Source organism: Aedes aegypti, chromosome 2 (genome assembly GCF_002204515.2).
Source record: "Aedes aegypti strain LVP_AGWG chromosome 2, AaegL5.0 Primary Assembly, whole genome shotgun sequence".
In the NCBI taxonomy this organism is placed as follows: Eukaryota; Metazoa; Arthropoda; class Insecta; order Diptera; family Culicidae; genus Aedes; species Aedes aegypti.
The window spans coordinates 209,118,469-209,137,755 of record NC_035108.1 but is presented as its reverse complement, the minus strand read 5'-3'; the positions used below and the strand labels follow the sequence as shown (position 1 = coordinate 209,137,755).

The window sequence follows — 19,287 nt, the reverse complement described above, 5'->3', positions numbered from 1 at the left end:
GCGTTCGGTAATCTATTTAACATTTCGTTCGGTGAAATTTCACGAACATACTGAAAATTTTTAACAGCTGTGTGTCGATTAAAGTTACAGATTATTTGGTAATTCTTAACTTTACCGAAAGCATTACCGAGCGCTCAGCGGTTTTTATTTCGGTAAAAAAATTACCGGAGTCGGTGATATTTTCTAAGTGTGTAAGTGATCAATGTTACCCCATTTCAGCTAAAGCGAAGTATGCACTTCAACAGAAAAGTAATCGCCTATCTCTGCGTGGGAAATTTCTTGCAAGTAATGCTCAAGAAAAGCATTTTTCTTTGATCGCCGTACGCAGTTGAAAAGAAATGTCAATTCAAATAGAGCTCACTGTAGGAAATTGCTTGGGCAGAATTTTTTACTTTTCTTGAGCAGAACAGTATACCTAGCTTAAATCGGAAACTCGTTTAAAACATTTTTTTAAACACTTCCTGGCATTCGCCATAAGAGCATTTTTTTTTTAAAGACAATTTACACCGTCTTCAGCCAGAGGCTGCACAGACTGAACAATCACGAACATTAGGCAACGGACAACACGGAACACCCAGTAGACCAGTGATGAATTTTTCGTTTGACGAAAAGTTTCCCCCGACTGGAGTGGGCATCGAACCCACGCTTCGTGACACAATACGCCTAAACGACTGACGCCGCTAACCGCATGGCCAGAAGGATATATGGAGCATACGATGCACTGTTTGTCGTGGGACAAAGATTTTATCGGATGTTGTTACAAGTAGCGATCAATTTGAATCATGCCGCATTCGCGCTTTTATTTTTTATTCAATCAATGTCCGAATAGTTTAAGAATCACAGCATATCTGGAGGTAAACCACTAATTAAAAGTGGAAAAATCCTAAAAATGACAAAAAATCGAATTTATCGCTAGCACACATGCAACACGCGTGCAACAGTGATTCGTGGATCGTAGTTTGTTGTGATAACTTGACGTCAAAAGGTTAATCCATCGTTTGTTGTTGCTATGATCGCAGGATAAAGAACAAGCGCGATGCATCATGGATTTTATCATGATCACCTTCCATCCTTGATCGCTATGAACCAGGCTATCGACATGATGGAGATACCATCTTCTATGGTGACAGAGGGCTCGATTGGCTTGTCAGATAGATCGGGCCCGGGACATCCTGTCTACTGCAAATCGCTGCAGTTGATATAGGGCATGTCCATTGCCTGCTATGAACTAATCAACCCGGGAGCATCATGACAGCTGCCATACAATAGTCCAATCCAATTGTCTTCGTAGTAGTGCAATGTTGACAAAATTTTCTTTGTTTGCTGTGAGAACTGTCACAACATTGCTTTCGTTTGCTGTGAGAATGAAAATATAAACAGAAATGCGGCCGAACATTCACTTCCTTGTTGGATTGACGTTAACCGAAAGTTCGAATGACATTAACCAAACATCGACAAGTTTCCATTCTGAGGAAATCGACTTGTGTAAGATTGATTGTGCGTTGGTATTCGTGTCAGTTTGCTTGGGGACCTCTATGTCAGTGTACCGAAAAATTTTGGTTCGTGGTACTGTAAAACTCAATGAAATCATGAAGTGTGCTTGAAAGGGCGCAAATTAAAATGATGCTTAATTGACATATTTTAATTTTTATTTTTGTTCGGCATTTGTAATATCATTATATATCAGGGATCACCAAACTGAAAAGGTTTTGTGAGGTCCTCGGGAAGATTTTGTACGACCCACGAGCGGGTTTTGAATAGTGGTGTGGTGTGGTTCGCACAAAGACATGCTGAAAGTTGCTTATAGTAACCGATCCTTTGCTTTCGAAATTATGTTTTGACCGCTTGGTAATTCAAAAGATGTCAAATTTGTCTGCGTTTCTCCATGTTAGGGATTGTAAAATATTACGTAACGCAATAGGGAGAGGAATAGGGTCTTTCGTTGTGTTACGGTCCATACAAAACAAAAAAATCCATAGATAATCTGTTACTTGGCGAAGGGAGGGGGCTTAAAATTGGTCATGTTATATTTGAATAATTCCTTAGACATATATGATTGTTTATTTTATAATCATCTTCGACAATAATATCGTACAGACTAAATGACTTACCTATATTCTTAATCCTAGTTTTAAAACAGTTCTTCGACAAATTCAAATCAAACATTTCACAAACAGAGTTAAAATTCCTTAAACAAGAGGTGAGAGGGTTATTATATCCGTAGTTCGTTCTGTGCATAGGGATGGCAATGAGTGGTGCATAACGCAGTCTACGACAAGGTACATTGAGCTGTACTTCTGCAAGAAGATCAGTACAGTCAATTTTACCCGTCAGAATATCGTGTACAAGGAGTCTTTGAAGTTTTAGCCTTCTAGCTGAGAGCAGCTCAAGGTCCACAAGCTCACAGCGGGAAGAATAATCCGGTAAGTTAACCGGGTCGTTCCAAGGGAGGCGCCGAAGAGCGAAGCGGATGAATGATTTTTGCACTCTTTCTATCCGAATCACTTGAGACGTGTGATATGGTGCCCACACAGGTACAGCATATTCTAAAATACTGCGCACTAGGGCGCAGAACAATGATTTCAGTGCATATACGTCAGTGAACTGCGATGCATTTCTACGGATGAATCCAAGCACGGAAAACGCCTTAGCTGTAATAGCGGAAATATGCTCATTGAAACGCAATTTAGAGTCAATAATTACTCCTAAGTCCCGAATAGATTCAACACGCTCGAGAGTAGTTCCGGATAAAGCGTAAGCATAGTCAATTGAGGTAAGGCTGCGGCAAAACGATATAACTTTACACTTGTTGATGTTGAGTGTCATACCATTTTCATTACACCATTGTAGAAGCGAATGAATGTCGTCTTGTAGAGCGACACAGTCGAGTATGGAGTTAATCACTCGAAAAATTTTAAGATCATCAGCAAACAATATTTTTTCAGACGAAAATCGTCGGCACAAGTCATTGATGAACAGCACAAAAATTAGTGGTCCCAGCACACTGCCTTGTGGTACCCCTGAAGGAATGCTGAAGGCAGTGGATCGAGAGGTGTTGATCCTGACGTAAGCTTTTCTGTCAGTGAGGTAGGACAGAATCCAGTCTGTTAACCAATCTGGAAACCCCATGTGACGCAATTTTTCAACGGCATAACGATGGGGTACAGTGTCGAATGCTTTTGAGAAATCAACATAGATTGAGTCAATTTGTTTTCGCTGCTCAACCTCACGAAACAGCATGTTTGTGTAGCATAGCAGGTTGGAAGTTGTTGAACGATGAGGTAGAAATCCATGTTGGTACTCAGAAATGACCGAGTTAGCAGCAGACAGCATTACTTTGTGTACCATGGACTCCAAGAGTTTTCCGAGGCAACAGAGAATTGAGATTCCTCGATAATTGTCTACAAGACGAATGCTGCCTGATTTGTGAATGGGAATCATTGTAGCAGTTTTCCATAATTCCGGAAACGTTTTCTCGCTAAGAGACCGATTGTAAAGTATGGTCAACGGTGTTACTAAAGAAGTAGCACAGCTTTTCAACAGATGAGGAGGCAACCCATCCACTCCAGCACCTTTCGTGGCGTCCAAATTCAGTAAAGCATTCAACACTTCTCGATTGGAAAACTGGAAAGGCGGGATATGTATGTTGTACGTTTGAACGTTGTGGAAGCAACCAGGGTAAACTTGAGGAGATGTTGTACTGTACACACTTTGGAAGTAGCTCGCAAAGAGGTTCGCTGCTTCTACGGATGTGGCGGCCTTAGTGTCTCCGTAGATTATGGTGTTCGGGATTCCATTGCTCATCTTTTGGGCCTTCATATGCTTCCAGAACTTCGAAGGGATTGTTTTGGTGAATAGCTGCAGATTTTCAAGGTATAATCGATAGCTCGTGTCAAGAAGATCATTATAAGAGGATTCCACTTGACAAAGTGCATTCCTATTTTCCACGGTTTTATTAGCGAAATACCGCTTTCGTGTCTTTCTCAACCTGTTGCGCAAGTTTCGTAGCTGGGGACTCCACCAAGGCTTTCTATCTACATCATGATTAACGCGCCGGTGACGTGGAATGGTTGAGCGAAGTATTTCGTAGATTTTGTCGTAAAACAAGCCGACACTTTCGTCGACGGTTAGCCCTAGTAGTTGGTGATTCCAATCAACCGAGGACAGTATGGAATTGAGCAAGGAGAGATCGCAACGTCGGAAGTCAAGATCGAAAATATCAGGTTCTGGTTCATCATGGCAGGTGACAGAGCAGCAAACATCGATTTGTAGAACGAGCGGTGGATGATGGTCATCGACTGGCAGGAGCGGTAAGACCGGCTGCGACAGTTCAGATATGTCTGAGAAGTTTGTGAATACCAAATCAAGAATTCGATTGTTCCGGTTCTCAATAGAATTAATCTGTACAAGCCCGCAGGACAAGATTGATTCGGTGAAGTTAATCTCTTGCTCGCTGGATGCATTTGAAGGCAGGTAACCGTTCACATCTTCATCAAAGTTCCACTGCAGATGAGGAAGATTGTAGTCATCAAAAAGCAGCACAACATCGTTACTTGCAGAAGAGTCGACCACGCTCTGAACGGCCGCAGAGTGGATGGAATACAGCCTTGGATCGGAATTCGGACGGAGGTAAATGCCGAAAATAGTCAGCGCACGATTAGGAAACTTTACACATACTGCCACCTGCTCGAGCTCAGTACAATCGGGTGCAGACACTTCCGTACACTGCAAATTACTCTTAACTGCAACGAGCACGCCGCCTCCTCTCGACAGGTTACTAGTAGTCACATTGCGATCACAGCGAAATATTGTGTAATCGGAAGACAGTTCCGAGTTACTTATATCTGATCGGAGCCACGTTTCGGTAAGAACAACAATGTCGTACTCACAGCTTGATAATCGCAGATTCAGTTCGGCTGTTTTAGTTCGTAAGCCCCTTACGTTTTGATAGTAAACGCAGAGAGATCGGCTATCAGACGATGCAGAGACGTTGCAATTACCTCCTCGGTTATGCGTGATTGACACTACGTTGGGCAAAGCACTGGAAACAACGTTGGAATGAGCAGGTGCATTGTTCGTATTTTGAATATACTTCCCGACTGTAGTGGCTTGGAAGACCCCATGTCCGACCCCGCACACAGGACCAGGACGACTGAAGATCGACAGCTGATCGGGAAGCTCTTTGACAGTTCTTCTATGAAAATGACAGCCTCGTGTATGCACCGGTCTTCTACCGATGTAAACAAATGCATAGACGGACCTGTCACATGAAAAGGCCTATAGTTCATGCAATGGATTTATTCACGGTCTTCTTTTCTTGTCGATTTTTTTTCTTTTCCGCTCTTCCCGTGTGTGTTTACATAAAATTACTTCCGCACCAATGGCCTTATCCACTGGTGTACTAAACTGACTCGGTCGAAGAATTTTGACACTAGAGCGGGTCCAGATCACGTGAGGATCATACGGGAGCGTGCCCCGCTCAAGTGTCATAATTCTCAGACCGAGTGAATTTAGTACACCGGTGGATTAGACCATGGTCTTATCCACTGGTGTACTAAACTTACTCGGTCGAAGAATTTTGACACTAGAGCGGGTCCAGATCACGTGGCGATCATACGAGAGCGTGCCCCGCTCAAGTGTCACAATTCTCAGACCGAGTGAATTTAGTACATCGGTGGATTAGACTAGTGATCCTTTATATGAGAGATACGCGGAAGTAAAATATAATAATTTGGCAACAGACCTGCAGTGCTGAGTTTTATCGGCGTCGAGAATAATATTGTAACATGGATATGACTTACTCATAGCTGAAAAGTGTATTTTGTTTCGTTATAGATCTTTCAGCTGCATTTCCAAGCTAATAAACAGCAGAAAAAATAACAACTAAACATTGAATTGACAAAAATTCAAAAAAGAAAAATAATTGAAATTTTTGTTCTATGCAAAACAACTTTTACACGGTGTCTTTGTGGAGTAACTTTGTTACAAAAAAATAGGTAAGTGTGAAATTTCGAACTAAAAACAATTAGACTTTGCTCTTTCATTTGCGACCAAAATCAAAATAATCGGTCGGGGGGTCCAGAACATTTTTTTTTTTTATTTTGTTTGAAGTATTCATGGATATGTGTTTTTTTACCGACACACATTGCGTTGAACATAGATACGGGACAAACTGCAAGATCAAACCATTTGAACACCTTGACTTGGAAGGTAAAGTTGTTTCTGCTCAAAAGAGCTGTAATAAGCATATATGACATATGATATACGCATAATTGCAAAAGAGTGCTTCGTGAAGCCTAAGCAGGATGGTTCGTTGTTGCGTCGTCGGATAGGTTTTGTTCTCGGTTTCGCGTGTTTTCGTTGCCGGAGAACTTCTTTTTTCCTTCTTTACGCGCGTCTTGCTGGGGAGGTATTTGGGAAAGCTCAAGCCAGACTGTTTGTTTTCGGGACGCCAAGAAGTTTTTCTGTTCGCACTGTGTGAGTGCGAAGATATATTTGTGTTCAGTCGAGGATGGATTGCCAACTGGTGAGTTCGTTTCATGCTTATGATAACACATTTTTTCTTGAAAGCATAACTTTTATGTAATATTAAAACAAACTTTGTATGGTTTCTCACTATAAGTGTCGGCATTATGCTTGTTTTATACAATTTCAATAAACACATATTTTTCTCTTTTTGACATTATTAAAAATATCTTGAATTGTTCGACATTGTGAATGTTGACGTATATTTTAAAACTTCTACCATCTCGAGACAAAAATGCACAGTAATACTCATATTTAATTTTCAAACAAACTATGTATGGTTCGTCACTACAAGTGTCGGCATTATTCCTGTTTCATATGATTTAAAATATATACAGGTCGGACTCGATTGTTCGGAGTGTCGATTTTTTTTCACTCCGGATAATCGAATCCTCCGGATAATCGAATCGCTAAGAAAAAATTGAAATCTTCGACAAAAGAACTGAAATATTATCTTTTTTTGTTATTTTATTTATATGATGCGGTGGCATAGCCAGAATTTTTTTCTAGGAAGAGTAGGGTTTTTTACAAGGAAAACAAAATTTGACCAGCATACACAAAAAAAAAACACTTTTTGAAACCCCCCTTTTCATAAATACGTTCTAAACTGCCCAACTATTCATATTGTATATTGCAATACCAAATTATCACAGATTTATGCAAAAAAAAAAATTAAAAACAAGAACATCAAAAAACAAATTCCGGATAATCGAGTCCAAAATTCCGGATAATCGAATCCCGGATAATCGAGTCTCCGGATAATCGAGTCCGACCTGTACATGTAATTCTACGTTTTCGCTATTAATAAAAACTTATTTTGAATTGTTCGACATTATAGATGTTGACGTATTTTTTTAATCTTCTACCAAAAACTTCTCGAGACAAGAATACAAAACTAGCTTTAAATATAAGTCGTCCATGGATCGCATCACCGACCAAAGGTGACTCCCAGATCTTTTCCTCCCTCACTAATAAACACCCTTCCCGTGGTGATTGTGGAGATGCAGAGGTATTCTCGGTCTCTAGAAGCAACAATCATTACACCCTAACATTCCTTCCCCATCCCAACTGACTGTAAGGACTTGGCCGGCGCCGTTTTTGATCAATAATATTAGATCTGCTAAAATTGCACTTCGAGAGTAAGCGGAAACTCCCATCCCTTATTCATTCGGATCGCAGTGCAATTCTTACCAGTTCCGATCAATCACGGAGTAGCAACCATTGACATGTACAGTCAGTTTATGCTATGCTATGCTATGCTATGCTATGATATACGCATAATTGCAAAACTGTCTCAAACGTCATTTTAGTTATTGTCCACGAAAAACCTTGAAAATCGTACTTAAATTGGTCATAATGATGTAAGAAGTTTTTAGGAAATATTTTTAATAGGTGAAGATGCATCGATATCAAACCTCGAATTTTCAAGAGCTTGTTTGTAGATTTGTATCTTGAGAACCTGACAACCTTTTGCGTTGAACATTTTATTGATTAGTCGCCACCAGCGACCAGCGGTTGTCTGCTTCTCTAGACTTGTGCTTTTGAAAAATCGAGGTTTGGTTTCTATGTATATTCACCCTTAAAACCAGTGATAACCGAGTGTGTAGCTCGTTGTTATTAAGCAAATAAACGGACCAAAATAAAAACTGTCACCGCTGGGAGACAGGGAGGATCTTCTCTTCGTCGTAGCATTGTGAAATAAAGTGTAAATCTATTCGTTTGCTCAGTTATAACAAGCTATGGCTTTTAGGACGAGATCATAAATTATGCGAGATTTCTCTTTTTACTCGTTACAAAAGTGACTTATCCGCCTTTCAAACAACACAATCAGTTATTCGAATTAACTAGTAGAGGGCTTTGCATGTGATAAACCTTGTTATAAGGCATGTAATATACTTGCCCCATGGTGCTGAAAAATACGCTAATTTGGATGGTATTTGAGAAGTTTCAAATCTTATATTCTTTATGTTACTTTCTTTATGGCACAGTGCTTATGAAAAGATCAGAAACTAACATCATGAGGCTAAAATGGGTTTGGGATTTTTGTACTTGTTTGCAGTACTATAACCCCATATTAACCCCTCTACCGCCAGCTTCATTTTTTCAAAATATTCAAATCGCGATAACTTTTTTGTTTCTCAATATTTTTGAAAACAAAATTCCACAACTTCTCAAAAGCTCTCTTATTTTCAGAATCTGTATCGGTTTTGAGCATTGGTCATCTATATTCGGAGATATTCCAAAGTTCCTTGGGGGACCGACGCATAGCCATAACTCTCGTAATTATCTCTGGCTACAGATTTTTTCTCATATTCGGTTATTCGCTTTTCAAATCTAAACTTTGATGAAAGTCTATTGTGAAGAAATTAAACAAATCGGTGTAACTGTTTTTGAGCAATGAGCTTTTATGTTTTTGGTACCACTCTAGCCGTAACGAGATCTTGAAAACTTCTTAAAATATCATATTGAAATTTTATATGGGAAGTGTCGGTCCCCCAAGGAACACCGAAATATTTTTAAAATAAGTTGACCAATGGTCAATACCGACATATATTCTAAAAGTAGAAGAGTTTTTTGAGAAGTTGTGAAAAAATGGTGGAAAAATATAGAGAAACAAAAAAGTTATCGCGATTCAAATATATTTTTGTGCTGAAAAAATGAAGCTGCCGGTAGAGGGGTTAAGCTAAATAATAGCAAACAAACTCATGAATATCTTTCTGCTATCTGTCGAATTGAATTTCTCTCTTTAGCATATTTCTTTTTTATAATTTCAAGAATGAGCTTTTACAATGGGATAATAAATTTGTACTTACATTAAAGTACAAGCGTGTTTGGAACATACCTCAAAATTTCTTCATAGTAATTTCCATATAAACCTACATTGTCTTTGGGCCACCTTAAATCACCACCTGGAAAGCTGCGAATTTCACAGAACACTATTTTTATAGTAAGGATAGTAAGGAACATATGTGAGATTGAATTCTCAAACATTTTTTTAAATTTTGAACCGCCCCAATTTTATGTACATTATAGGCAAATATGTTATGTACATAAATAGGCAAATTCAAACATATGTGCAAGTCACTCGAAATCAAAAAAAAAATTACTCTGGACCCCCCGACCGATTATTTTGGTTTTAGCAGCAAATGAACGCGAGAAACCTAGACTTTATTGTGGAGAAGTTTCAGACTTACCTATTTTTTTTTTGTAATAAACTTGTTCTACGAAACACACCGTGTTTACCGATATATTTTCAAGCAGAATACATTACTTTTCAAGAAAAGTTCAACACAAACATAACGCATGTTCGTTTGGCTCACGCTTTGACAGCTCACGCTGCTCGATTGGCTCACACTTTGACAGAAATGTCAGCTTCCGCGAATCTCTGTTATAAAGGATTTCTAGATTAGAGTGAGTATGAGAAAAAAGTGTAAAATTCGCTTTTGATCCCATTGAAACCCATTCATATATTTTTTTTTTATAACACGGGCCGCGCCTTCTTTTGAGGGCATAAAAGTTTCCCACAAAATTTGTTTTGTGACTAATTATGTTGCAAAATAACTAATCGCGCCCGATAACTTTACTCCGTTAAGCGATAAAACATGTTCGCCAAAAATAAATGTACTATTATCACTTTATGAAACAGCATTTCTAGCTAAACTAAGCACTAACAAGTCATTCAATCTTTGCCCCGAACGAATTGATGCGCGTTTAATTCATTTGGTGTCAAAACTTGGTGCTTTCATTAAGTTTATTCTCATTGCATGAAGAAAAAATCAGACTCGCCCTTATTTCATTTCATTCCATTCGTTGTTTGGCACCCGTCAACAACAAAACAAATTTACGATCTCCCATAGTGGAAAATCGTGCCGGCAGCGGTGGATGGTCCCATTATTTACGCTGCAAGTAGGTACACGCAAACAAATTTTGTTGTATAATCTACCGAATCCATGGTAGAATTAAGAACTGCACCAACGATTTTCAACCGACTACAACAATCTGTTAAGTTTACTATAATCTGGTAAAAATCACTGAGCAGTGCAGTAAATTTGACTATGTCCATAGTAGCATCCACTACAAAGCATTGTATTTCAATCCGTGACACCCACCGTACAACACAAAAGTATGATGCTAAACTTCTCAAATCAAGAATGTTTCTAGTCAAAAATACTACAACTCTGGTTAAATCAACAGAAGAAATTTTCTTGTGTAGTGATGTTGACTATGTTTTGGTAGAGTTAACAGATTAATGTAGTCGGTTGAAAATCGTTGGTACAGTTCTTAATTTTACCATGGATTCAGTAGTTTCTACAATAAAATTCATTTCAGTGTACGTGAAAATTGCGTTATCTGTCACTTCGCGGGGGGGTTGCTTGCACCTTAAATTTCCTGTAGAAATTTCTATAGGAATCGCCATAGGATTTTTTATATGTATCACATGGAGCATTTCCTAGAACGTTCTGACAAGGAGCACTTGAAAAAATATACAGGGGTAATTGTTTAACCCATAGTTTCCCAAACTGTGGGTCGCGACCCCCAGGGGGGTCGTGAGCTGGTCTCTGATGGGTCGGGAAAAAAAACTTTTATAATGTACTGATAATCAAGACACTTGAAAAGAAAATTGAAGTTGTCAGAATATTTTGTTCCAAACAATCGCTTGCTTAATGAAATCGTACTCATGCTTCATGTATTCCAAGCCAAGTCAAGTCATTAAAAATCTATGAACTCCCAGTATTAGTGATAAATCTCTTTGAACAAATATTTCAAATTTCAATTTTGCTAAATTTACTGTATGTTTCAGGAATTTGAAACAGAAATGTAGTACAAATCTATACATTTATCCGACCTACTAAAATTTCAAGCTCAGCAAAAATTAACTATCAAAATATCACAAAATAGATAACTTTCTAGTTAAGAAAAACATTCTTTCTTGTCTCCTAAAATCCTATGTAAAGTTTATATATCCATTAAAATTGTGTTATGGTGAAATTTAATTGTGAAATTTAATATTTCGATGTGAACAATATTAATTGAACGAGAATTAGTAACACTGAAATGTTAGCAACATCGTTAACTCTGTAATTTAAACGTTCTTGGTGCATGTCATTTCCAATGAAGTAACGATAGACTTCAAAAGTTTCAGTGGAAAACTAATTTATCAACATTTTTCACCTGGTGGGTCGCGAAGAATTTGCCAGACGACTAGGTGGGTCGCGCACTCGAAAAGTTTGGGAACTTATGGTTTAACCAATTCCAATAATCTTGAGTCTTCTGCAATTTCCTTGAAGAAACTCAAGAAGTATGCATTAAGAAATTCTTAGGAATGTACCAAAAACTGCTCAAGTCAAATTACTTTGAAGAATCCTTGTAGTATTTTCTTTGGGAAATCCCCGCCTAGGGCAATGCTTGAAGATGTTCCTAATGAAATATCTGATCGAATCCTTGAAAAAATCATGGGATGTTTCCATCGATAATCTTGGCAGATTCTGGTGGAATGCCCCCTCCCCTACCCTCATGGCCACGCCCATGGGTGTTCCTAGTTATTGTTTGTAATGTATTCGTAAAACATAGATGTTATAATGTCTGGACATGCGTTAAGCCAACAACTTGAAGTATTGATATCACTGATGATTACAATATCCAATGAATTAAAGTAACGTACTATAAAAAGCTGTTTTGGCGGCATCCATGTATTACGTAACGCTAAAATTGAAAATGTTTGACCCCCTCCCCCCACGTAACGCTTTTTGTAAGAAAAATCATATTTTTTTGTATAAGCCGTAACGCTTGAGCCTAATAAAATAATTTTTGTTGCTTGGCAATACATTTGCCTTCAACTGTTTGCTAAATGTGTACGAAAGCGTTATCAATCATTAATTTTTGATAATATTCGCTCCATGTTTTATAGAAGCTAGCTCAAATGTATTGCTCAAGGAGGTGTGTACATTATCACCCCGCAATAAAAACATTCGAGTATATCATACAGAAACCTACACATTGCTTATAACAAATACTAATCCCAAAGCAAACCGACTAGAGGCAACAACAACCTGTTGCCGGATAAACGCGACCAAGCATCTCCAAAATATTCAGTTTCATTTTGAGTGCGGAACAAGATACAACGTTCTCGTTGACGCTATCCATCTTATTATCACCATTGAGTTGCGGTTTCATACCAATTTGATTTTAATACTGATTTTGCTGGTTAGAAGTAATAATTTCCGAGCCATGAAATCGTTTGTCACCGTACCCGAAAATAGTGATTTTCCAATCCAGAATCTGCCCTACGGTGTGTTCTCAACCAAGGAGGATGTAAGTATAATGACTTTCAAAACGAAGTGCTTAGAGGTCAGATATTTGTTTGTTAACGAGCTGCATATTTTCTTTTTATTTATTCCTGAAACCAGTCCCGTCACCGCCTAGGAGTCGCTATCGGAGAGCATGTTCTGGACCTGGGTGCTGTGAAGAGCTTCTACCCCGTGCAGTTCCATGTAAGTGTTGTAGTTTTTTTTTTACTTGATGGTGATATGCCATATAAAGCCAACCGATGATCGGCACGCGCTTAATTTGTTTTATTCTAATACTATTTAATCACTTTTTGCTCTTAGCATTCAACCATATTGTGGCATTCTCATATCGTACGCCGCAAAAATCTTTTATGTATACTCGTTTAGAGATTCTGATGAGGTACTGAATCTCTAAATGAAGAGATATAGAATAATATGTATTAACAATTATATATGTTAATAGCTTACTATTTTACCTAAAAGATATGCCTAGATTATTGTCTTAATCGGATGTAGGAATAGCATTCAATTTTTACCCAGCGATAGTTTTTTTTTCATTAATTTGACATACATGACTAAATAATTATTATAATCGGAGAAAAGCACTAATTTTCGGCCCACAAAAAATCTTTGTCAACTTTCGGATTTTCGTGCAAAGCAGATCAAAACCGTATGAATCGGTCGAAAAATTAGTGATGAGTCGAATATTGGTGCTTTTTACCTATAATTATAATATTTATAATATTTGTTTGGTTCTAATCTAAGACAAAAAGGCGAAAGACGAATCATTGAAAGGATAGAAGGTCAAAAGACAAAAGATCGAAGAGTAAGAAATATGAAACAAAAGGTCGAAACTCTACTGCAAAGATGGAAGCAAATCATTTTCGAATTTCTGTTATTTCGACCTATTGTCTTTTGACTTTTTGTCCTTTCGACGTTTCGTATTTCGAGCTTTCGTCCCTAAGCCCCTTCAAACCAGCAATTCACTGTCTTAATGCAGAATACTTGTTGATTGCAAACGGTTATCGCTTATGGATTGAATTTCAATTTTTGGAGTGTCGAGATCTTGCTGGAGTTTTGAATGTAGGTAGAAAATATTGAACCAAACTTTTGAAATCTCTCAGGGACAGTAGACAATTTCACTAAGTGGCTAAGTCAATCACAAAAATAAATTTGGTGTGTGTAGATGATATTGCGAAAATTTCTCAAGATGAGCTAAATTTTATATGAATCTAAGTCTTTCTGTGCTTACGTACCTATCATTTTGACTGGGTTCAAGCTTACGATGCTTCAATCCAGTCGGATTGGCAAACAGCCCAAAAAAATCCCTGCAGAGTAGAAAAGACGCAGATTTAAAATAGTTATAAAATACAAAAAAATGCAATGATTGATCCGCTGGAAATGGTGCGTTTTTGCTCCAAATTCCACACGGCGAATGCTTCAGCAAAGGAACATCCGCGTTTGATGAAATACCGTAATGTTATCTCCCATAAGAATGAAGTAAATAGAGAGCAATAACGTGGTTGTCCCTTTCCTCTGCGAAACACCGCGTGTGCTTTTGAGTAAATGCGCTAATATTTTCGGAACAGCTGCCAACGGATAGAAATCAGGTCATAGAGTATTCAAACGATCAACGATCAACTGATGGAACATACACTTCGTAGTTGCTACTCCGTGATCAATCAGGATAGTGATATTGCACAGAGAATCACTCAAATGAAGCTTGGGTTTTAGCTTGTTTTTACCATCTTCAATGTACAATAACACTACCCTTGATATTTCTCGATTGATAACGGCGCCGTCCTTATGTCCACCGGGGAGAGGAAGGAAGTTAATTTTTGTTAGCCGTTGTTACTAGAAAACAGGAGAATCTCCTGCATTTCCCACAGCTACCTTGGAAGTAAGAGTGTTTTGTTAGTGATGGATGAGGTATTCGACCGTATGGATACCACTGTGGTAAGCGGTTAAGTCAATATATTCAATTCTAGCGATAGATAGAACTGATAATGTTTGCGCCATAATGACGCAGAAAGACAGAGAAAGACAGCTATTAGGAAGAGTGTTACAAATATGTGAAGTGACGGGCCTGGGATTGAACCCACGACCTTCTGCTTGCAAAGCAGAAGCGATAGCCATTAGACCACCAACCCCGTCTTATAGAAATCAGGTCATAGAGTATTTCACAAGAAATCTGAGAAAAGAAATGTTTGAACTAAAACTCGATGATTTCTGGAATGAAAATCTCAAAAATAGTTTGTGGTTTTGGATATAAAATGGTTTGGATAGGAGAATTTTTTTTATTATGCGAAGGAGCAGGAGATGAGGAAGAATCAGCAGGATTCATGAATGCTCTAGACATTAATGTGAGAATCAATTAATTGATGTAATCGGACATCTCAATTTCTCGTATTGATTTACATCCAATCGGAAATTCTTCAATAGTGCTCATTTATCTTCTGAACAGGCAACATTGCTGCATTTGGCGTGAAAGGTAGCACATACAAACCATGGCTACTATGTTTTACTGCATATATCCAGTGATGCCTGCAGAGCAGCTCAATTATAGCTCAAGCATAAAGTCAAAGATTTTCAATTCATAAAAAAATCAATAACTAATTACTGAGACGTCCGATTTGAATACGGTCTTCAGCAAAGTTGTAGATGAGGAATGTATCCAACAGTATCAGCCTAGCACTAACTTTCAAGAGCACATAGGAGGAAAACACTATGACCGGTTGAATAAATTGCTTGCTTCTCCCATAGTAACTCTCATACAAATTTTGAAGGGCTTGTGCAGTTTCAATTTTCAGACAAACGAGCTCAATGTTTTTGAGTAAACTAAGAATTTGATTTTTAAATACTTTCATGAATTCGATAGTTCTCCTATAAATTTACACTGGATTTCTTACGAGGGTTTCTTTCAAAAATTACACGATGAAATTACTCTGAGATTTTCTGCAGCAAGTAACCCTTTGGAATCTTTTGGGAATTCATTTGGGAGTACAACTAATAATTGGTGAATAGATTTTCAAAGAATTATTCCGGAATTTCCGCCAAGGTTTCTTTTGAGATTTCTTCCAATTTTGTACAATAATTCCTGCACAAAATTCTGAATAATCTCTATACACATTTTTATTGATGAATTGCCTCTGACATTCTGTCGGGAATACCTTAAATAGCGTGACATTAATTTCTTTTTTGCATAATTTGTACGAAACGCTTGCCAAGTACATTGTCTTTCGATATATAGTAAAATACTTTACAAAAGCTTTAGTATTGCACTGTTATGAAAAAAGAAAGCGAGAGTGGATCTCTCATTGCTTTTGAAGGGTTACGCGAGAAATTTTCAAAGCATCCCTGTGTACCTGAAAGAATCCACGGAAATTCCTTGCAGAAGTTTCTGGAGTAATTTGGAAAGACACTTGCCATACAAAGAAACGGCTCTGGAAAAATCCATAGTGGTGGCCCTGGGAAATACTTAGAGGTATGTTTGAGAGAGTTCTTAAGGTGAAACATCTCGGAATGCGAAGATGGCCGGCACAATGGCCGACTTCTTCACCTACTCACGTTTTCAAAGGCACAAAACTGGAGGAATAGTTGGCAAATGTTCCTGATCTTCCTATTTTAAGCTTTCTGCTAGTGCACAAAGCCAAAATAAAAAGTGCACTGTTGTAGGATGCTTTCTTCGCGAGATTTGTGCCTTTGAAGTTTTGGTGCAATCTTAGAAGTTGATTCCAAACTGTTTCACCTTAAAAATGTTCGCGGAGTGATTCCAGGAGAAGACTTTGAAGAAATTCCAAGACGAATTCAGAATAATTTTCAATGGAATTTTTAGAAGATCCCCTGGGGATTTTAATCTCCGGACAGTTACATGGCGGAGCTCGTAGAGGTAATGCTCGAATTGAGGAAAACAAATATTCAACTACAGCACCACCTATGGCCAAAAATGAATGTAATTGTGACATAATTTTCTCGTTTTTTCATACGAATTTCAAGCTCATTGAGATTCTCTTTGAAGTTGAATAATTCTTCTCTTAAAATATCTGCAATCAAGGTTATGGGCTACCAGGTTTTTCTTTTACAGATGATATTCATAAACGATTTTTACATATTCAACATATTCCATACATTACAGGATGCTCTGACGTCAACCGTCCTCAATCCGCTCATGTCCCTCGGGTACGAAGCATGGAGCGAAGTGCGGCGCATTACCCAAAACCTGCTACTAGAGGGATCGGAGCTCCACAAGAATACGAATCTTCAGAGTACAGCCCTCGTCCCGTTGTCTTCCGTACAAATGCATTTGCCGGCCAACATTGGCGATTACACTGATTTCTATTCGTCCATCCACCATGCAACTAACGTCGGAATCATGTTCCGTGGCAAAGACAACGCTCTGATGCCCAACTGGAAGCACCTTCCCGTCGGATATCACGGTCGGGCCAGTTCAGTGGTCGTGTCGGGAGCTCCCATCCGCAGACCATTTGGCCAAACCCTGCCGGTTGATGGAGCGGATCCGGTATTCGGTCCGTGCCGTTTGTTTGACTTTGAGTTGGAAATGGCATTCTTTGTCGGAGGCTCTCCAACTGAACTTGGTGAACGTGTTACAACCGAAGAAGCGGCTAAGCGTGTCTTCGGATTTGTGCTGATGAACGATTGGAGCGCTCGAGACATTCAGAAGTGGGAATACGTGCCATTGGGACCATTCACTGCCAAGAACCTTGGAACAACAATTTCACCATGGGTTGTGCCAGTAGCAGCGCTCGAACCATACAAGGTGGAAAATTTCCCTCAAGAACCTCAACCATTCCCGTACCTTCGCCACGAGCAGAAATTCAACTTCGACATCAAACTAGAAGTGGACATTAAGCGTAAGAATTTTGTTTGTCCGTGTGTCGTCAAACCGGTTTGTTGCCGGGTGGCGATAGAAAAAATTTGAATATCATTATTTGTTATTTCTTCCACAGCCGCTAAAGGTGCCTCGACTACTGTCTGTCGATCCAACTATAAAAACCTGTATTGGACAGCGTTGCAGCAAATCGCGCATCACACTGTTACTGGCTGTAATTTGAACCCGGGCGATTTGATGGCATCAGGTACGATCAGTGGCGATGCGTCGGACTCATTTGGATCAATGCTGGAGTTGAGCTGGAAGGGCACTAAACAGGTTCAACTGCTAGGTGGAGAAAGTAGAAAATTTCTACAGGACAATGATGAAGTGGTGATTCGTGGTCACTGCCAGAACGACGATGTGAGAATAGGCTTTGGCACGTGCAGTGGAGTAGTACTACCAGCAAAACCGTTCGAATAGAATTCGAAAGGTCTTCATATTGTTACTGTTATGATGTCTCAACCTCAACCAGATTAATAAAAGGGTAAATGCAGATCTATTATTTCGAACAATTTTCTTTTTTCTTCTTGCCTCGATATTATCACTGAAACTCTATATTAGAACGGTTAGAATCAACGGTTTCACTTAGGTACCTTGTGGACGATGTCGTCACTATAACTTTCAAAGTCATAAGTAACTATCTCGGGGATGGGATTTGTTCGATTCTAGGTCCTTGGGACGCCACGGCGTGAGAGGCGTGTGTTGTAACTACTACATCAGGTCCTTTCCATCGTATTGAACATGTTAGTTAAAGATTCAATATTAAAACAAGGATTACGGTCATTATGAGCATAAATTAATATATATATGTATGGTTAACGAGGCATTGTGAGCAACCTGCATTAGCAATGTAAATTTCCTTTCTCACAATTTAAATAAAATTATACTTTTTTTAAATTTCTTTATTAGTATTATTCCAAACATTACATTTATTTCTTATATCTAGGTGTTCTGTGTTATTTGACAACACTATCATCCTAATTTGGTAAAACAAATTTAAGATTTTATTAACATTTTGTAAACAACATATTACATTTCATTTGCCGTAGCAGTTCAGATTTTTTTACAGGTAAGTTGATTTCACCTGCTTATAAGAGGAAAAAAAATAACGTTTTTAATTTACTTATCCTAACTTAACCTAAACATATAGCTTAGCTTAGCTTAGCTTAGACTGACTACACATATCAATGGTTGCTATTCCGTGATTGACCGAAGTCAGTGAAAATGCACAAAGAATCAACTAGAAGTTTGACTGGGATTGGCCATAATCTTCTTCAGTGTGCATAATTCAGTGCCTCTATTTATACAGGGTCAATAACGGCGCCGGCCACGTCCTTGCAGTCAGGTGGGATTGAGGGAAGGAATGTTAGTGTGTAACCTTTGCTATTTGGAGACCGTGTTTGCCTCTGCATCTCCACAAAGGTTACTGGGAGGGATGTTTGTTAATGGGGAGGATCGTTGGGTCACAGGATTCACTTTGATAAGCAATTAGACCATGATAAATAATTATTTGTGAGATATAAACATGATTATGCCGACACTTGGGGTGACGAACCATTCAAAGTTTGTTGAACAAATACCTAA

General features: G+C 38.6%; 1 protein-coding gene across 1 annotated transcript; it reads left to right on the top strand.

The window, feature by feature from the left end:
- The first annotated feature begins 12,573 nt into the window (after positions 1 to 12,573).
- On the top strand, positions 12,574 to 18,215 carry LOC5575654 (fumarylacetoacetase). The gene is made up of 4 exons (XM_001655750.2): positions 12,574 to 12,837; positions 12,933 to 13,016; positions 16,948 to 17,683; positions 17,780 to 18,215. The coding sequence occupies exons 1-4, from the start codon at positions 12,754 to 12,756 to the stop codon at positions 18,121 to 18,123; spliced, it is 1,248 nt and encodes a 415-aa protein (XP_001655800.2). The 5' UTR covers positions 12,574 to 12,753; the 3' UTR covers positions 18,124 to 18,215.
- The last annotated feature ends 1,072 nt before the right edge of the window (positions 18,216 to 19,287 follow it).

Coding starts and splice junctions, on each gene's coding strand:
- LOC5575654 (XM_001655750.2), top strand. CDS start 12,754: ATGAAATCGTTTGTCACCGTACCCGAAAATAGTGATTTTCCAATCCAG. Junction 13,017..16,947: donor TCTACCCCGTGCAGTTCCAT/GTAAGTGTTGTA, acceptor CATACATTACAG/GATGCTCTGACGTCAACCGT. Junction 17,684..17,779: donor ACTAGAAGTGGACATTAAGC/GTAAGAATTTTG, acceptor TTTCTTCCACAG/CCGCTAAAGGTGCCTCGACT.